Genomic DNA, 18,718 nt, shown 5'->3' with positions numbered 1-18,718 from the left:
ATCATTTTTTTTCCACAAAAATGATCTTTTAGCTCCCAATTTTTATTTTCTCAAGGGTAACAGGAGAAATTGGACCCTAAGAGTTGTTGTCCAATTTGTCCTGAGTACGCTGGTACCCCACATGTCGGGGGGGACCACTGTTTGGGCACACGGTGGGGCTCGGAAGGGAAGTAGTGACGTTCTGGAATGCAGACTTTGATGGAATGGTCTGCGGGCGTCATGTTGCATTTACAGAGCCCCTGATGTACCTAAACAGTGGAAACCCCCAATTCGAATTCCAACCCTAACCCCAACACACCCCTAACTCTAGCCCTAACCCTAACCCTAGCCCTAACCCTAGCCCTAACCCTAGCCCTAGCCTGCCTACCTGCTTTTTTTTTCTTTACTTTTTTTTTATTTTTGTGTTTTTTATTTTTTGTATTTTTGACTCATAGTAACGCCACTTCTCCTCCGATCTCACACTGGCAGATGATCAGAGGAGAAGCAGCATTACTATATGACAAGATCGCTGCCCGGCACATAGTAACGCCACTTCTCCTCTGATCTCACACTGACAGATGAGCAGAGGTGAAGCAGCGTTACTGTGTGACAAGATCGCTGCCTGGCACAGCTGTGCCAGGCCGCGATCAGCTGTGCCAGGCAGCGATCTAGTCACACAGTAACGCTGCTTCACCTCTGCTCATCTGTCAGCATGAGCTCAGAGGAGAAGTCACGTTATAATGAGGGAGATCGCCGGGAAACAAGCAGCTTTCCCAGCGAGCTCTCTCATTGGCTGCTGTGACGCGACGTCATCAGGACCTGAACCAATCAGGTCTCGATGACGTCGGGGGTCCCAGCATGCATTGTGCACCGGGATCCCCGCGTTATAAGGTATGAGGGGGTCCCGGGGGGCACAAAACCGCCGACAGTAGATAAACGTCGGCGCTGCACAAAGCCCAGCAAGCGCCAACGTTTATCTACTGTGGGCGGTCGCGAAGAGGTTAAAAGGAAAAAAAAAAAAAATTGCCTTCAGGGCGTCATCTGATCCAAGAGCCTCTCACAACATAAGTCCATTCTATAATAGAACATAACCTTCCTCCTGAGAGTTATCTGTGTGCTAAACCCCCCAGGGGAGACTTAGGCAAACTAGGGCAAAGCAAAAGTGGAGGAGACGCCTCTAAAGCGATGCATTCATGTACTCAGGACATGGACAAACCATTTCTAATGTTTTCACAAACTCCAGCATTATCTACAATTTATCACTGTTTGTATCCGACAATGTCAAAAAAGTCAAAGTTTGGCACATAGGTACATAGTTTTGAACTTTTGCACCAACCTGATCACATTTTTTAAGCTTGGAGGGGATTATCACGAAAGTCGGGGGCAACAGCTTTACTTTACTGCACGCTGGAAAACTGGCTTATATTGTAGCTGAGATCTACGCTAACTAAAAGAAAGCATAAAAAAAAATTTTCTGTGCTCTGATTGCTACATTTTAGCCATTTAAATGCCGCTGTCAATCACTGGACATCAGCACCCAAAGCCCCCCCCCATGAAATGATTGCAGGGGGCTGATAGCTTATCATGGCATGGGTTTGTCCTGCCGTGAAGCCCAGCTTGTGCCTGGGCTTTATATTACTTAATTTCCTTTATATATTGATGTGTTGCAGCATAGAGAACATGCAGAGAAATCCAGGAACCAAGTCACCAGATCTCATCCTTTTGATAACTTTCATTGCTGCAGAAAAATCACAACGTTTTGCCCACGCGGGGCCTTTCTCAAGCCATAGAAAACGAGAGATATGCACAGACAACCAACTATTGCAAGTATATAGAACATGCCATCAAACGATCACAGGTTCAAGCCCTCTGAGGAGACTAAAAAATGTTGAAAAAACACCAAAAAAATTTAAAAAATATAAAAAAATTAAAAAAAAAAAAATTAAAAATTAAAATCATCCCATTAAAAATAATAATAAAAAAAAATCAAATCAAATAATAAACAAGTTTGGTAGCCTCATGTTGACATAAAAGTATGATATATCAAAATATAAAACGACTTAACCCGAAAGATGAACTCCATAAAGAGAAAAAAATAACCAAAATGCCAGAATTGAGGATTTTTGATCTACACACTTCCTTAAAAATAAAATAGTGAACGAAATTTCATATGTAACCCTGAATGATATCAATAAAACCTTCAGCTCTATCGCCGAAAAAAATTAAAACTTTATGGGTTCACCCAAACAAAACTTTTTGGAGGAGCGAAGCACAATTGCACAGGCGCGAGCGGGATTAGGAGCCAAGTGTGGGCTCTGGCGATCCGTAAAGCTTCGCAGCAGTTTGGAATCACTACACTTGTTTGCCCGACGGTTCGGAACTGAAGTGGTGGTCGGTTTCCTAGGTGACGAGCAGTAAACAATCAAATTTAAATTCCATCTGTTCTTGAGAACGCAGAGGAATTTTAATAACAAGTGAATGGCAGAGTTGCTTGCTCTTTGATACTGTGCAGTTTTAACCGTTAATGAACGTGAGATTAACAGTTTAACTGCTGATGACACTTATAGGTGATGTATGGGATGACATTGTCTGTACAACACTGCAGAATAAGTGGGTGCTATGCAGCAGGAATAAGCGTACGATCACTGCAGACTGGATGTGTAACTTGAACCTGCTCCAAATCAATATATAAACCTTCCCCTTCTCTTGATGATACGTACTAAAATAAATATATCTCTGTGTGCGTGTGTGTGTGCATGTTGGAGGTGAAAATGGCTGAGCAGAGCCAATCTAGAGCAGTTCTATGCAAATAATGCTGAGATCATAGATGGTTCGGAGTTGAAGGTCATGACACGTGTGGTTAAAATAAGAGTGTAATAAAAGTCCTAACGTTAGAACATCTCATCTCAGCTAATCAATTCCCCGGGAGCTGATTACAAGGATGTCCCCGCCGACATAACGCCTCCTTTCTCAATATTGATGATGAGCGGCCTTTAAAAATTCCTCTGCACAAGACAAAAAAAAAAATCGTGCTGTTCTGCGCAGGTAAGAATGAATTGTTTTTCATATTCGGTGTGCCTCTGTATAAATATACAATATGTAAAGCATTGTTCTACTTATGTCACCCAGAGACCACGCTAGAGCTATTGCCAGAGTACAATGCATGGATTTTTCGATAAGTGGGGATCGGCGTGACAGAATGATGATGTACCTTTTTCCAGAGTGAAAATTATTGAAAAAAGCTACAATCTACATATTTTCACTCTCAGGAGCAATATAGTCATTATGTTTAGGGGACTTGTCGCATAAAAGAGCCAATTTATCTCACATGAGCTGAGAAATACTACTTTGTAGCTAAGCAACTGAAGGCAAAATATGTTCTCATTAATTCACTCTTACGCTTATTTAAAAGACACAATTAGAACATTTTTAGTTTCCAGTCGGCAGAACATGGGGTTTAGATTACAATATTTATTCTGAAAGACTAGTTAAGTGACATTGGCGGTATTAGTGACGGTGAGCGGCAGTGGGTCTGTGGAGGACTTTCCCCAGTGTTCCACTTTATCCATCGAGTGCTCAAGTTTCCAAGAAATATCACTAAGAATTACACATCCTGAAACATCACTTGTTAGCGAGTATGAGACCTCACCAGTCAGTCTGCCTTTCCAGTTGTTGCGGCATGTAAACAGCGTTCACTTACATACATAACAGGCCATAATACTAGAGCTCAGTGCAAAAACCCTATAAGGACACAGAACTGAGTTCTCCACATCCGAGAAAAACGCCCCAATTATTCTGATCGGACTTTGTTTGGAGTGGTATCAGTTTTTCTTGGACATGGAGAAGAAAAAAAAAGTTCCTGCACCTTCTCCATTCTGACAGTCCTACAAGATCGGGTCACACTTGGATGTCATCAGAGTGCAGCCGATTTTTTTAAGGGATCCATAGACTTGCAATGCCAATTTGATCAAAATTGGACACGTCTCTGATTTTTTTCTGCAGACCACTCGGTCCAAGGAAAAGAAAAAAATCGGACATGTGCACAGGCCAACAGAATATCAGAGATACGAGTGCTGTCCATGAAAACCACAGATCGCACTCGTGCGAGAAAATCGGTCTTGTGTACAAATTCTGAGGTTGAAGTTTTACACATCTGCCAACGGCAGCACGAATATTAGAAAAAATAAGACGGCAATTGGCCAACTTGGTGGGAGAAGTTTTGGTCGTAGGCACGTGACTTCACCTTATGGCTAAGTTCACACAAGCACATAAAAAATATTCCAATTTCCATCCAGAAAAAAAGCTCGATTCTTGATCTTTATTGTCAAACCATTTTTGCACATCAGCAGTGAAAAAAATGTACAAGATCAAAAACAGCTTCCTAGGTTAATGATGGCAATGTATTTGTAAATATTTGTATTTTTTATATTTGTATTTTCCCCATAGACTTGCATTAGGAGCGGAAAATCCACAGATAAAAAAAAAAAAAGCTCATGCTGCTTTAGTGTGTTTTTCCGGTGAAAACTAATGAAAAACTCATATAATCCGCACATGACTATATTAATAAAGTTTTGTCAAAGCAAAATATTAGTACATTTTAAAAACATGATATAACAAGAGTCAAAAACTTGATAAAAACTCGTGAAAAAAGTGCAATCAAAAACACAATAAAAAAACACAAGTTACCCAATTTACTTAATCGGTGCAGAAAATCTGCAACATCAAAAACTCATTGTGAGAACGTAGTGACCCTATGACATATCACACTGTACTGCGATACTGATGGCCTGTCCTTAGATGTTTCACTCCATACACTGTTGGGGTTTGAGAACAGCTGAAAAGGGGGTCTCCACCGATCTAGGTCACCAATATCAGATTGGTGGAAATCCCTTTAATATGACCACAGAGAGCAATAATACGCTAAACTGCCATGGAGCGCCTGTCTTAAAATATCAACTCCCAACGTCCGAGCTGAGCTGCCGCGTTAAAACAGTCAGTATATTCTACCGGTAAATATATATATATATATATAAAACCTTGAAACTTTGACAAAAGCTGTGAAAAACATATGAAGACAGAATTGTCAGAATGAAATACACATACCATCTCGATGACTAAATCTGAAACCTGACGGCACACTGTATGTGTTCATTACCTTGCCATGTCGTAAGTGAGAAACTAAACTCAAAAACGTGAGATTTTCACGGTACAGTCCCGAGGACGTATATTCGAGTAAAGCGTGACACAGAATGGCAGGTTTCTGGGTAATGTCACTTTTTCTGAGAGATAATTTCTTATCAAAACAGGTTATGGTAACAATACGGCGTCATACGTGTATAACATGGATCTGGCTCCTTACATACTTCACATAGTCTGCAACTTAAGACTACAAAGATGACAATCACACCAAATAACTACACAGGCTTCTGCTGGGACAGTAGGTTTCACCCATTACAAGACCTTCAAGAGTTGTATAACTAAGGATTTGTACCCGCAGTAAATACACAGAGATGGAAACGTTCACCGTCCTCCTTCCAGTCTTAGGAAAGTCTCCGAACTTCAGATGTCATACTTGGAAAAACACACTCAAGAATAAACAGCGCGGCTGTGTGACTGACAAGCACAACTTCTTTGTCTTCAGATTTAGATATGGGAGTTACATATTCTCTCAGATCTAGGAAATATTCAGTAATGTGTAGGGACAACGCGCACTTTGAAAAAGCATTTCTTATTCATTGTTATGCAGAGGATGAATGACTGCACCTATAAAATACTTTAGGCGCTGGTGAAGATAGAAGGAATGCCAAAGATTAAAGGAAAAAGAATAGGAAACCTGCAAGAAAACTGCAACTGGAAATAATGCAACAAAGTCCAGACATAACTAAAAGTTAACAGGTTTCCCCATTTCTTTAATACTGATGACGTATCTCAGGGATAGGTCATCAATATCAATAAGTGGGGTCCGGCGTCGCCAATGATTAGCTGTTCTTAATGCCTACAACATCCGAAAGTTGGCAGTCGGGACCTGAACAGCCCAGCTGCGTCAGGTGTGCAGTGATCACAGCCTGAGGAGTGGATCTGCTGTACCCGGCCATGGACACTACACAGTTGGAGCGAAGCTGCTGGACTCCACACCTGCTAACATCTGATGGCTGCTGGCACTAAGAACTGCTGCACTGTGAGGATGGCCAGGTGGCGGACCCTCACTCATCTAATACTGATAGCATATCCTTAGGATAGGTCAGCAATATATAAATAGTAGAGCAGCCCTTTAAGGGGACCATGCACCCTCAATCACAGGTTTAGCTGGTTTGCTCAATAAAGAGAGTTTGTCTGATAGTAATCTCTCATGTCAATCTCTCTCCCTCATATTACATGCAGTTCGGGATGGCTGTGCACTCATGTGTTTTTAATTGGGATAGGGGAGAAAGCCACAGCCATACACCTATGGAGGAGGGTCCAGAAAAGAATCAGGTGTTTACAACAGGTAGTTCACTACTTGGACAACTCATTCTCAATCTCAATGTTCTCCCTTGTAAAATAACAACATCTATTCTCACTTCCGGTGACGGCGTTGTACCAGTGGTGTCAGCACTTGCTCTCCCGGGGATCGCATGACACTATTATGTCACTTAATCCCTGCAGCCAAACAACACTGGCTTCACTCTCCCTGCTTTCTGCTCAAACAACTCAGGTACATCCAGAGGAAGTGAGAGCTGCTGCCCTCTCATTATCCCCGGATGCCTGTGATAAGTCCAAAGGCGGGGAGAATAAAGCCAGTGCTGATTGGCTGCAGGCATTACGTGACATAACAGTGTCATGCGATCCCCGTGAGAGCAAGTGCTGACAACACTGGAACCGCGTTTTCACCAGATGTTGTTATTTTACTGGAGGAAACACAGCAAGTGTCTTTCAATGACTTTCTCTCCTCTCCCAATTAAGGCCTGTTTCACACTTCAGTTTTTTGACGTCAGTCAAAATACGCCGTTTTTATTTAAAAAAAACGGATCCGCCCCTTTTTGGGCGGATCAGTTTTTTTCCCCATAGACTTGCATTGGCGGCGGATTTTGACTGATGGTCGTCCGTTGCATCCGCTTTTAGACGAATCCGTTAAAATTTTAGCGGCCGCCGGCTGGAGTGGACGGTCAATGTAACGTTTTTGTAGCGGCGGACAGCTATTTTTTAACTGCGCATGCCCGGAAGATTTTCTCTGCCAAGCAGAGATGGCAGTGCTTGGTGATCGATAGTCTCCCGCTGCCACACGCAGCGATGCTCGCTGGCCAGCGGGAGACCAATGATTAAAAAATGGCCCAGGACGTTCCTGCACGATCAGCGATACCTGGTGGGGGGCCGGTCGCTGATACATGTCACACACAGTGAGATCGTTGTTGCGTCACAAGAATTGTGACTCAGCAGCGATCTCGCTAGCGATCTTGCTTAGTGTGACGGGGGCTATAGGCTCATACTTTATGAGGACAGCCAATACGAGACTTATCTCCTCTCTTACTTATCCCCTTACTGTATTGTATGTGAAGTACTGGACTTAAGATAAAGAAATGTTCTAAATACAATTTCCTAACAATGTAAAAAAAATGCTATATAGGTTTCAAGGACATTATTCAAATGATCGGACGGCCAAAAGTGTTTCCATTTTTCAATTGGATCATTGTAGAGTACAAATTCTTGATTGAGTAACTTTTATTACATTTTAAGATTGGGGAAAAACAGAACACTATTTGGACCGTGTTTTAGGTCCGAGTGCCATCTGTTAAAAAAATGGATCAAACTTGGAAGAAAGTTATTCAATGGGGCAGATGAACGTTTTATTTCACTGACCAAATAGGCGTGCAAAAAAAAAATTGTTGCAGCGGCAATGATATTCCTCCGGAAATTGGATGAGACAGGCCCATTCAAGTCTATGGGTGTGAGAAAACAATCGAATGCCGCCGTATAGCGTCCAATTTGGGAAATTGGGAAACTGTAAATAGTTTTGCAGAATGATTAATAGTTGTTGCTGTAAAAAAAGGAATTGCACATGGACAACGAGAAAAAAAAAAAAGTCCCACTTTTCTGGATCAGACGTTGACCTATTTTTTTTATACGGGTATATGAACCTGCCCCTTGTCATTGGGGCTCTGACGGGGACAGGAACCGCCATACCTGTTAAACTCCGAGTACTGTATGCTTGCTATTGACTGCAGGACTTTACCAAGTTATTCAATTATGTCATAGTACGGTAAGTGGTAAAAAGAAAAAAACAACAACACAATAAAGCACCAAAACACAGGAAGAAATAAAGCCACAATTATTTCTTGATGGACTTGAATTTACTTTCTTCCAACAGTGGAACTAAAGAACCAGTGAGTGTAATAATAATTCTATTTTCCATTGAAAGCTCTAAGCTGTATAGATGCATTTTTGTTACAAACTTCAGCTTTATATTGTGAACGTAGCATCAGGGTGACAGTATGCAGTTATCTGTAAAAAAGATTACTGCTTCCCTTTGTGACAATACTGACAGTTCCTCTTTCACTTTCGGCCACACTATACAAACCCCACTGCATTAAAAAGTAATAATAAAAAAAAAATAACGTGAACAAAAATACCAGCAATGTAGCCCGACACTTTTTTTTTTCCTCCAAAGTGACTGATAAACCATTCGGGGTGCAGAAAACTTAAGACAAGCTATTGAACCTTCTTAAAGAATAAAGCAAAGTAGTATTGAGGTCTCTAGATACAATCTCTGTGACTGTCACATTGTGTGGGTTGAATTCCCCTAACTGCACTTTTGAGCCAGTATCTTCTCTTCGTAACAGTGTCAGACACCATTTCAATTAAAAAAAAAAACAAAACTTGGCTGGTTCTAGAAAATTTTAACATTTTGTACATTTGGGTGAAGTTTGGAAAAACAAATTTCCTATTTATTCATTGGGTAAATAAATGAAAGGTGGGCCAAAACAAGTGCCACTATCAAATAAAGCATAATAATAAATCATAATCTTGTTATGGTTTTAGAGAGAATGCCACGCAGCAAATCAGAGTAAATCACTATTTTTTGCACTATTTTGGCCCACTCTTTATACCCTTGCCCCATATCAAAAAGTAATCATTAGTCTTTTACAGCGTATTTAAAAAAGTTGTTCAAGTTTTTAAAAATGTAACTGCTTTTCTTTCCAAAACAGCACCCCTCCAAACCACTGACTGGGCGCGGTATTGCAGCACACTCACTTTATTAGGGCTGAGTTTAATACCAGACATGATCCATGGTCTGGGTTGTCAATGTTTTGGAAAGAAAGTAGACATGTTTTTCTAAGGCCGGGGTCACACTTGCGAGTGCAATGCAAGAAACTCACACGAGTCTCTCGCCTCAATACCCGTCACTGCCTCCGGCACTCGGGACTGGAGTGAGCGGTTGCATGTATTTGTCATCCTCTCAATGCCGACTTTTATTTCCCATTGATTTGCATTGGGGTCGGGTTTCAGACGAAACTCCGACTTATTTTTGCCCTAGTCGGACCACTTTTATCCGAAACAAATTTTGTTTCACAAAACCCGATCTGACCAATTGCTCAACTCTACTTTTGGCCACTTTGCACCTGATGAAAATTATACCATCTCACTGTATTGTGGCCATAGGTTCACGGGGGGGTGTTTTAGTGCACTTAGAATAAATAGTCCATGTACACTGACACCCCCCCCAGTGCACTGCCAGCCTAACTAGCATATGTCTTATATGCTAAATTTCTCACAACTACTGTAGTATATTGGATGTCTACAAAAAAAGTATAATTTTTATTAAGGGTAAGCAACTACGACAAACCCCTGCTTCTATATGTTAGAAATGTGCTGTCATGTTCCCTTTAATGGACATTCATGACAGTTCTGGACTAAACTAAACAAGATTTAATCCTTAACACAATGGTATGAAATCGCGACTTTAAAACAGAAGAAAATATGTAAAAATCAACATCTGTCATTTAACCTGGTCATACACAGAGTAATGTCGGCTAAACCCACGGACTATATAATGTATATTGGGGCCTCCAGTCTCTGCCCTGACAGACAGAAGGATCAGGCATGTTGTATTTCCATGCCCAATCCTTTTAATCCCAAGGAACAGAAACTGCGAGCAGAGGTGCCCGGCAACATTTACTCCCTTTTCCCCATTAAAAACATATGTAGCCTCAGTATGTAGCAAATAGCTAGCTTAAAATAGTCTAGTATTCTTCCATATAGAGCATAAAAGACACAGACACATATGTACAGATAAATCTAGATCTTTTGAACTAAATGCAAAATACTATGTGTGGCAGGAAACAGACACTGGACATCACCCATGAAACACCATCCACACCATCAAACATGGTGGTGGCAGCATCATCATCCTGTGAGGAGGCTTTTCTTCAGCTGGGACAGGGATCACTGGGTAGAATTGAAGGCAAAATGGATGGAGCCAAATACAGGGCAATACTAGAGGAAAACCTGCTAGAGGCTGCAAAAGACTTGAGACTGGGGTGTAGGTTCACCTTTCAGTAGGCAATGACCCTAAACATACTGCCAGGGCTAAAATGAAATGGTTTAGATCAAAGCATATTCATTTGTGTGAATGGCCCAGTCCTATTCCAGACATAAATCCCATTAAGAATCAGTGACAAGACTTGAAAATTGCTGATCACAGACTCCTCCATCCAGTCTCACTGAGCTAGAGCAAGTTTGCAAAGAATGGGCAAAAGTCAGGTAGAGACAAACCCCAAAAGACTTACAGTAGTAGTTGCCGCGAAAGACTGTCCTACAAAGTATTGACTTAGGAGGGTTGAATACAAATGCATGTCACAATTTTGAGATTTATAGTTTTACAATATTTAGAAATCCATGTATCATTTCATTTACACTTCACAAATACTTGCTACATTGTGTTGGTCTATCACATAAAATTCCAATAAAATATATGTACGGTAAGTTTGTGCGCGTAATGTGATACAATGTAGAAACGTTCATGGGGTGTGAATACTTTATCAAGGCATTGTATATATACATATTTACCCTTGTATATATACATATTTACCCATGCAAATCATACAAACAACCAGATAAGAAAACCTAAAGTCACACTGACCCCAACAACAGGTCCCAGAGTAAGTGCCATATACTTTGTGGTACGTCGCCGCTCCTTTCGCCTATAAAACTGTATTCACACAATGAGATTAGTGCATCTATAAGAAACCATTTCACAGCTCAACACGACGCTCGACAAGCGAGTGAGCTCATAGATCACTCAAGCTGATGGCTTATGAGGTAATTATTGTTCCCAGGGAATCATATACTGCCAAACTAAAATCAAACTGATATGGGGCCAAGTATAAACACTTAGAATGTGACTTCGTAGAAGCAGAAGTTGGCAGGCGGCTGTAACATATGCCAGGTTACTTATTAATATTTTATTGCGCTTATAATTAAACAATCTATATCACATATCAACAGTGACTTATGGAAACATCCATGGATGATCCTGAAGTATAAACAATTCTTGGAAATAACCTCATGAGTGCCTGGTACTGAGATTCTATATCATCAGCATCTTCTTTACAAGTGTCTATGTAAATAAAGCGGACTCGCTGTACGATGAGAACTTTCTGACATAGTTTCTTCAACTTTTAACCATTTTTAAGATTTGGTGTCAATGAATGGAAACATTCAGAGTCATTTTTAACACTGTCTAAGTGCTACTGTAAAGTCAGCAAGAAGATGTGTTTTGCCACTGGCGGACACAGACATTTGGGGGTCCCTGTGCAAGAATAATATATGGGCCGTTTGCAGCTCAATAGCTCACCGATTCCACCTGCTATGGACGTGATAATGGTCAGTAGTGACCAGTGCTGTGGAGATGTAGATGAGATGAATCTGTGCTGCCCTTTATGTACATGCTCAGTAGTGACCAGTGCTGTGGGGTTGTAGATGAGATGAATCTGTGCTGCACTTTATGCACATGCTCAGTAGTGGCCAGTGCTGTGGAGATGTAGATGAGATGAATCTGTGCTGCCCTTTATGTACATGCTCAGTAGTGACCAGTGCTGTGGGGTCGTAGATGAGATGAATCTGTGCTGCCCTTTATGTACATGCTCACTAGTGACCAGTGCTGTGGGGTCGTAGATGAGATGAATCTGTGCTGCACTTTATGCACATGCTCAGTAGTGACCAGTGCTGTGGAGATGTAGATGAGATGAATCTGTGCTGCACTTTATGCAGATTGGCACAGTAGTGACCAGTGCTGGGGAGCTGGAGTCAGGGAAATTGAGGAGTCAAGAGTTGGAGCCGATGGTTTGGCTCACCAACTCTACAGTCCTGATATAAGCAAGGATATTTCCATTCACTTACAGCAAACTGCTTTTATGAAGGATCATAGGCAAATCTGACATGTCTTTACAAAACATCCACAGCAGAAATTTGAAGCTGATTTTCTGCACCTATTGTATAAATTAGGTTACTTGCATTTTCTTCATTGTGCTTTTGAGTGCGTTTTATTACATGCGTTTTTATTGCACTCGACGTTTTTCGGTCTCTTTTTGGCCTAAATAAAGCTGCCTTGTTTTTGATCCTTCCTGGTAACGTTACTGATACAGTCTGTGTGGATTACATGTGTTTGCAGTGTGTTTACACACTGCAGGTCAGCTTATGCAGCGTAAAAAAGGCACAGTGTGCATAAGGATTCTACAAATCCCATCCAATTTCCAGGACCTAAAGGGCTATGATCCCACGATGAGCTTTTGGTGCGCTTTTGACACTGGGAATTTTTGCTGCGGCAAAAACACAGCGTCTTAGACCACGTTCACACGTTCAGTATTTGCTCAGTATTTTCCATCAGTATTTGTAAGCTGAGACCAGGAGTGGGTGATAAATCCAGAAGTGGTGACGTGTTTCTATTAGGCCGGGGTCACACTTCCGAGTGCAATGTAAGAAACTCGCCTCAATACCCGGCACCGCCGCCGGCACTCGGGACCGGAGTGTGCAGCTGCATGCATTTCTATGTAGCAGAACGCTCCGTTCTGAACTGCCGGCGGCGGTGCCGGGTATTGAGGCGCGTTTCCTGCATTGCACTCACAAGTGTGACCCCGGCCTAAGAGAAACACGTCACCACTTCTGGATTTATCACCCACTCCTGGTCTCAGCTTACAAATACTGATGGAAAATACTGAGCAAATACTGAATGTGGTGAGTTTTTCACACTGTGTATTTTCTAAAAAATGCGGTAACCTATTTTACTTAATCGGTGCAGAAAATCTGCAACATCAAAAACTCACCAAAGGCTCATTGTGGAAACTTATGTAAATTAGGTTACTTGCGGTTTGTTTGTTTTTTCGGTGCATTTTGTAATGTGTTTTTATTGCGTTTTTGCTGCCGCAGGTTTGGTGTGTCATTCTTTAAATAAAGCTTGCTTGTGTTTGAAACTTTCTGATATTTTGATTTCACTAAACTTTATGGACATAGTTGCGAATTACATGCGTTTTAGATGTGTTTCCGCCACAGAAACGCACTAAAAACGCATGTGTTTTGGGGTTTTTTAACTGTGGATTTTCCGCATCTAACGTAAATCTATTGGGGAAAAGCTGCGCTGAAAACTCCACGGAAAAAAATTGACACGCTGCGGATTCGGAAAAATGCCCCGCAGGTCGGTAAATAAGAAGCACAGCGGGCCCGAGATTTCCAGAAATCCCATCTACTTTGTTGGAACTGGAAGATGCTGCGTGTTTGAAAAACACGCAGCGTCAAAAACACGATAAAAGCTCATGGTGAGAACGCAGCCTTAGGGCAGTTTCACACTTCCAGATAATTTCGGTACCGGAGCTGTCCGTGTGCATACGTATGCCATCCGTGTGACATCCGTATGTCCGTGTACCATCCGTGTGCTGTCCGTGTTTTTGAAAAATTTTCAATGTTAAGCCTTTGACTTTTAAAAACGCACACGGATCGCACACGGACAGCACACGGACAGCATCCGTGTGCGGTACATGTTTACACGGACCCATTGACTTGTATGGGTCCGTGTGATCCGTGCTGTTGCACAAAAACGGACATGTCAGTGTGGTTTGCACACGGACACACGGTCCGTGAAAACACGCTGACATCTGCATAGACGCATTCATTCGAATGTGTCTATGTGTGTCAGTGTCTCCGGTACGTGAGAAAACTGTCACTACACGTACCGGAGACACTGACGTGTGAAACTGCCCTCACATTGATATATTATTACTATAAAGCATCCAAGAGGCAATACGAAAAGGTAATAAAAATATGTTTACTAAAAAAAAATAGCCACAATAATGTAACAACCACACAATATAGCAAAAAATAAAAAATAAATTAACCCCAGGAAGAATAAACAATGCTCCTTTATCGAAGCAAACATGCCCTCCATTGCAATTCCTGGGACGAAGGCTTATTACAGACACAAGGGGGAAGTGGATTAGTAGAAATAAGTAAATATTTACACTTTGCCAAGAAAATAGAAAAAAAAAATCAAAGCTGCTGAAAGATCTGAAATCAATAAGAAATTCACGTGAATGTATCTAAACAAGTTAATGGAACAAGTGGAAACAAAGTGTATTTGAACATGGGAGTGTTATGTTGCCCTCTTTAGGCTCTGGCTCTCAGCGCCGGTTTCTGTAGGCTCGCTGCCAATGAAGTAACACTGGATTCTGTTGCTTCTACGATCCTGCTAATGAATGACTAACTCAGGCCAGCGGAGGGGAGAGGGGGGGGAGGATGACATCACTGGGGTGTAAAGCACAACTGCATTAGGAAACTTTCTACCTGTTTCAATTATTTATCAATATGATCCTGTACAACAGAGCCAGACCGCTGCATAATTCCTCCCAATATCAGTGCCTCCCCCCTCCCCTTTCCCCTGTCGGTAGAAAAAAAAAAAAAAAATTAACGTTGTCAAACCAGTTACTGTGACAGGAGGAAATTAACAGCTGAAAAATACAATGCGCTTCATATAAAAAAAAAAATATAAAAAAAAAAAAAAAAAAAATTAAATATATTTAAAGAGATAAATAAGCCTATGTCATCGCCCTTGAAGAAAGACGCAGAGCACGATCATAACCTATTTATGGCATGCAATTAAATCTGACAATTGTTCCACCATTAAAAAAAAAAAAAAAAAATCTCAGGGCTGCATTGTCTACAATTGTTTTGCAGCTTGTTATTGATGCTGTTCAGGCACTAATAAAATGGCTGAGTCATTTCCTTTAAGTGGCAAGAGAACATGGATGATATTCATACTGCTTTCTTGATATTTAATCCTTCCCCCTTTTCTTTTTTTTTCCCCAGATTCGCAAACCATGTTGAAGTAATAAATTTGAAAAGCAAATAATAAGTCCTGCCTATAATAGTGGTGGTGGGGAGGGGGGGGGGTGCAGACAGCTGCACAGGAAAGTTAGACAGGGGGAGGGGACATGTTCAGATCTTCGCAGAAGTGAGGTCAACCTGCTAATGTGGGGTTTTTTTCTATTTTTTTTTTTTTTTTTTAGAAGTTACAAAATGTCAACTCAACATTGTTGCCACGAAGAAAAAAATAAAATACAGACACATAAAAAAAAAAAAAATGAAAAACAAAGCCATTAAATCTGAGCATAGGGGGGCAGCCAAGTGCAGCAACTAAGAATACCGGAGCCATTGCAAACATGTAATATTAAACTGCAATGTAACCCTAGCTTTAAATAAAGGCAAGACAAAACTGCAATTAAGCCCATTAGGCGATAGGTTGACTTTAGCAAAACAGCAATCTTTAAAAATAGGATGACTTCTATTTCGCCTCTATGGAAGGAAAAAAAAATCCAAGTGCCCCGGAACAAAGATGTTTCTAGGATTTCACATGCAATCCATTCTCTCCAGCACATTGCTATGCATGTACACTATTATAAAGAGTTCAGCAGTAACCGAGCGCAGCCATTGGGAGTACAATAAGGCAGCGGAATTGCAGTGCTACTTGAAAATTACAGTTCTGGGGGGGGAGACATTGTAAAGCGATGGTACTTTGATGATTTGGGCTATTATCTGAAAAATGTCAACTGTAGATCAAACATTATTTTTTTTTCTACCAGGGAGGAAGGAGAAGAAGAAAAAGAAGAAGAGAAGAGGAGGAGGGAGAGTGAAGGGGAAGGAGGGAAGGAAGGGGGGGTCCATTTGCAGATTATTATAAAACACTGCATTGTGTATTTGTCAGGTCGGCACGTCAGGGGTTAATCCCCGATACCTTCCACATTAATAAAATAGACTGAAGCCATCAGATTCCTTGTTAAGGATTAAGCAGTTAATGCTTAACGTGTTTGTGCTGGTTACATGCCTGATATTCTCTCTTCTTTTTTCCCTTTCCCCCACCACCTCCTCGCTCGGTTCTCTATCCGCCCAAGTTATTTTGAATGTATTTATTCGGGTACCTGTCATTAAATCACTTTATTCAACGCGGCGAATGGGAAAAAAATTTAAAAAAAATACAAAAAAAAATTAAAAAAAAAAAAAAAGCTTTTGATCTCACTCAGGCTCCATTTCATAATTTCCTCCCCTCTTAAAACATATATATAAAAAAAAACAACACAGTACAGAGCCGGGAACACTATCAGAGGGCTGCGACAATGCGATGATAAGCCGGAGGGGCTGCAATGGAGGCAATCACACATATGTCCATTATATAGATATATATATATATACAGCAAGACCCAGAATGCAGGCAAATGACAAGAGGCGGGCTATTAATAGAGCTGTCAATCACAGGCAGCAATCAATCCTGATCTATCAGACACAACAACACTGTGGACAGGGGGCTCCTCACCCCATGGGGGGCTGCACACCAGCCGGATCCATCACCCCATGGGGGGCTCCCCCACAGCTGCCCCCATCACCCCATGGGGGGCTCCCCCACAGCTGCCCCCCTCACCCCATGGGGGGCTGCACACCAGCCGGATCCATCACCCCATGGGGGGCTCCCCACAGCTGCCCCCTCACACCCAGGGCTCGTCACCTCGCCGTGGTCGCTGCTCCTGCCCGAGGGGGTATCTTCTGGGAGGAAGTAAAGTTTGGAGCTGGAGAGAAGTTGCCTGCTCGTCCGCTCTTCCCACAGCAGCTGCAGCTCCGCGATGCACAGCGGGTCCGCGGGCTTACACCGGACCAAGAAGAAGTCGCCCAGCGCCAAGATGCGGGCTCTGCCCTCCAGGTGGAAGTGGAAAGCCTTGTAGAAGATGTACGGTCCATGGAGCCCACAGGGTGAGCCGACCCACTGCGGAGAAAGAACACACAATCAGCCCTACAGGAATGCGCCCGCCGCCCCGCGGCTCCTGGGGGGAAAGTTTGTGGAAAGTTGCGGTGGGTGGCGGCGGGGGCGCGGGGCTGCAGCCGCCGGCGCGGAGCGGGGAATGTACCTTCACTGAGTTGGGCTCCATCTCGATGTTCTGACAAGGGGGCGCAATGCATAAGTGGGAAGCCTCCGACTGCAGCGGGAAGGGTTAAAAATCATTCCTGGCTTTACAGGAAGGTCCGCGGGGATTGGCGGATGGCGGGTCACGTGGCGTAACAGGGAAGGCTTATAAGACCCTCCCAGGGAGTGGGCGGGCTTTCCTCCTCAGACCCTTCGGACGGTGGTGAGTAGTGTGGAGCGGGCAGACCGGAGGATACGGGCCGGGTCCGCACCAGGAGCGGCTGCACACACCGGGCGCCCGGCTGAGCCAGGAGGCACCTGCTCGTCCCTGACATTGCCGTGCACCTGACGGCGGCTCGGCTGTGACCGTACCGGGCGCTCCGCCGCCGCCGGACACTGTGACCCCGGCACCGGGCTCTGGCACAGCGGCTCATTCCCACACTCCAGGAGGACCTAGTGACGTCACAGGGCAGTTGACATCAAGTCATGTGACTGATAGACCCGGCACCGAGGAGGAAGCGCCGCTCGCTGGGAGCAACCTGCGGAGGACGCGATGGGACCGGCGGGAGCGGCTGCTGCTGCTGCCCGGAGACGTACTGGGAGCTGGAGCTGCATATAGGGGGAGTGCTGGGTGCATGATGGTGGTGTGGGGGCACATGGGGCGTGCTGGGTGCATGATGGCGTGCTGGGTGCATGATGGCGTTGTGGGGGCACATGGGGAGTGCTGGGTGCATGATGGCGGCGTGGGGGTACATGGGGAGTGCTGGGTGCATGATGGTGGTGTGGGGGCACATGGGGCGTGCTGGGTGCATGATGGCGGTGTGAGGGCACATGGGGAGTGCTGGGTGCATGATGGCAGTGTGGGGGCACATGGGGAGTGCTGGGTGCATGATGGCGGTGTGGGGGCACATGGGGAGTGCTGGGTGCATGATGGCGGTGTGAGGGCACATGGGGAGTGCTGGGTGCATGATGGCAGTGTGAGGGCACATGGGGAGTGCTGGGTGCATGATGGCAGTGTGGGGGCACATGGGGAGTGCTGGGTGCATGATGGCAGTGTGGGGGCACATGGGGCGTGCTGGGTGCATGATGGCGTTGTGGGGGCACATGGGGCGTGCTGGGTGCATGATGGCAGTGTGGGGGCACATGGGGCGTGCTGGGTGCATGATGGCGGCGTGGGGGTACATGGGGAGTGCTGGGTGCATGATGATGGTGGTGTGGGGGCACATGGGGCGTGCTGGGTGCATGATGGCGGTGTGAGGGCACATGGGGAGTGCTGGGTGCATGATGGCAGTGTGGGGGCACATGGGGAGTGCTGGGTGCATGATG

At 43.7% G+C, this 18,718-nt stretch overlaps 1 protein-coding gene across 1 annotated transcript in view; it reads right to left on the bottom strand.

Moving 5' to 3' along the window:
* ARID5B (AT-rich interaction domain 5B) overlaps nt 1-17,914 on the bottom strand; it is a 354,406-nt gene extending 336,492 nt beyond the window's left edge. The window contains exons 1-2 of the mRNA XM_073548292.1: nt 17,397-17,914; nt 17,000-17,254 (exon numbers count right to left, since the gene is read on the bottom strand). Of these exons, the coding sequence (XP_073404393.1) occupies nt 17,000-17,254; nt 17,397-17,417 (276 nt within the window). The 5' untranslated portion in view covers nt 17,418-17,914. The remainder of the gene's footprint in view (nt 1-16,999; nt 17,255-17,396) is intronic.
* Nucleotides 17,915-18,718: the final 804 nt, after the last annotated feature.

This window comes from Dendrobates tinctorius, unplaced genomic scaffold (genome assembly GCF_039654945.1).
Source record: "Dendrobates tinctorius isolate UK_male_01 unplaced genomic scaffold, ASM3965494v1 ptg000156l, whole genome shotgun sequence".
Classification (NCBI taxonomy): domain Eukaryota; kingdom Metazoa; phylum Chordata; class Amphibia; order Anura; family Dendrobatidae; genus Dendrobates; species Dendrobates tinctorius.
Note: the sequence above shows the minus strand (reverse complement) of the source record. Positions and strands in the feature narration are given on the sequence as shown.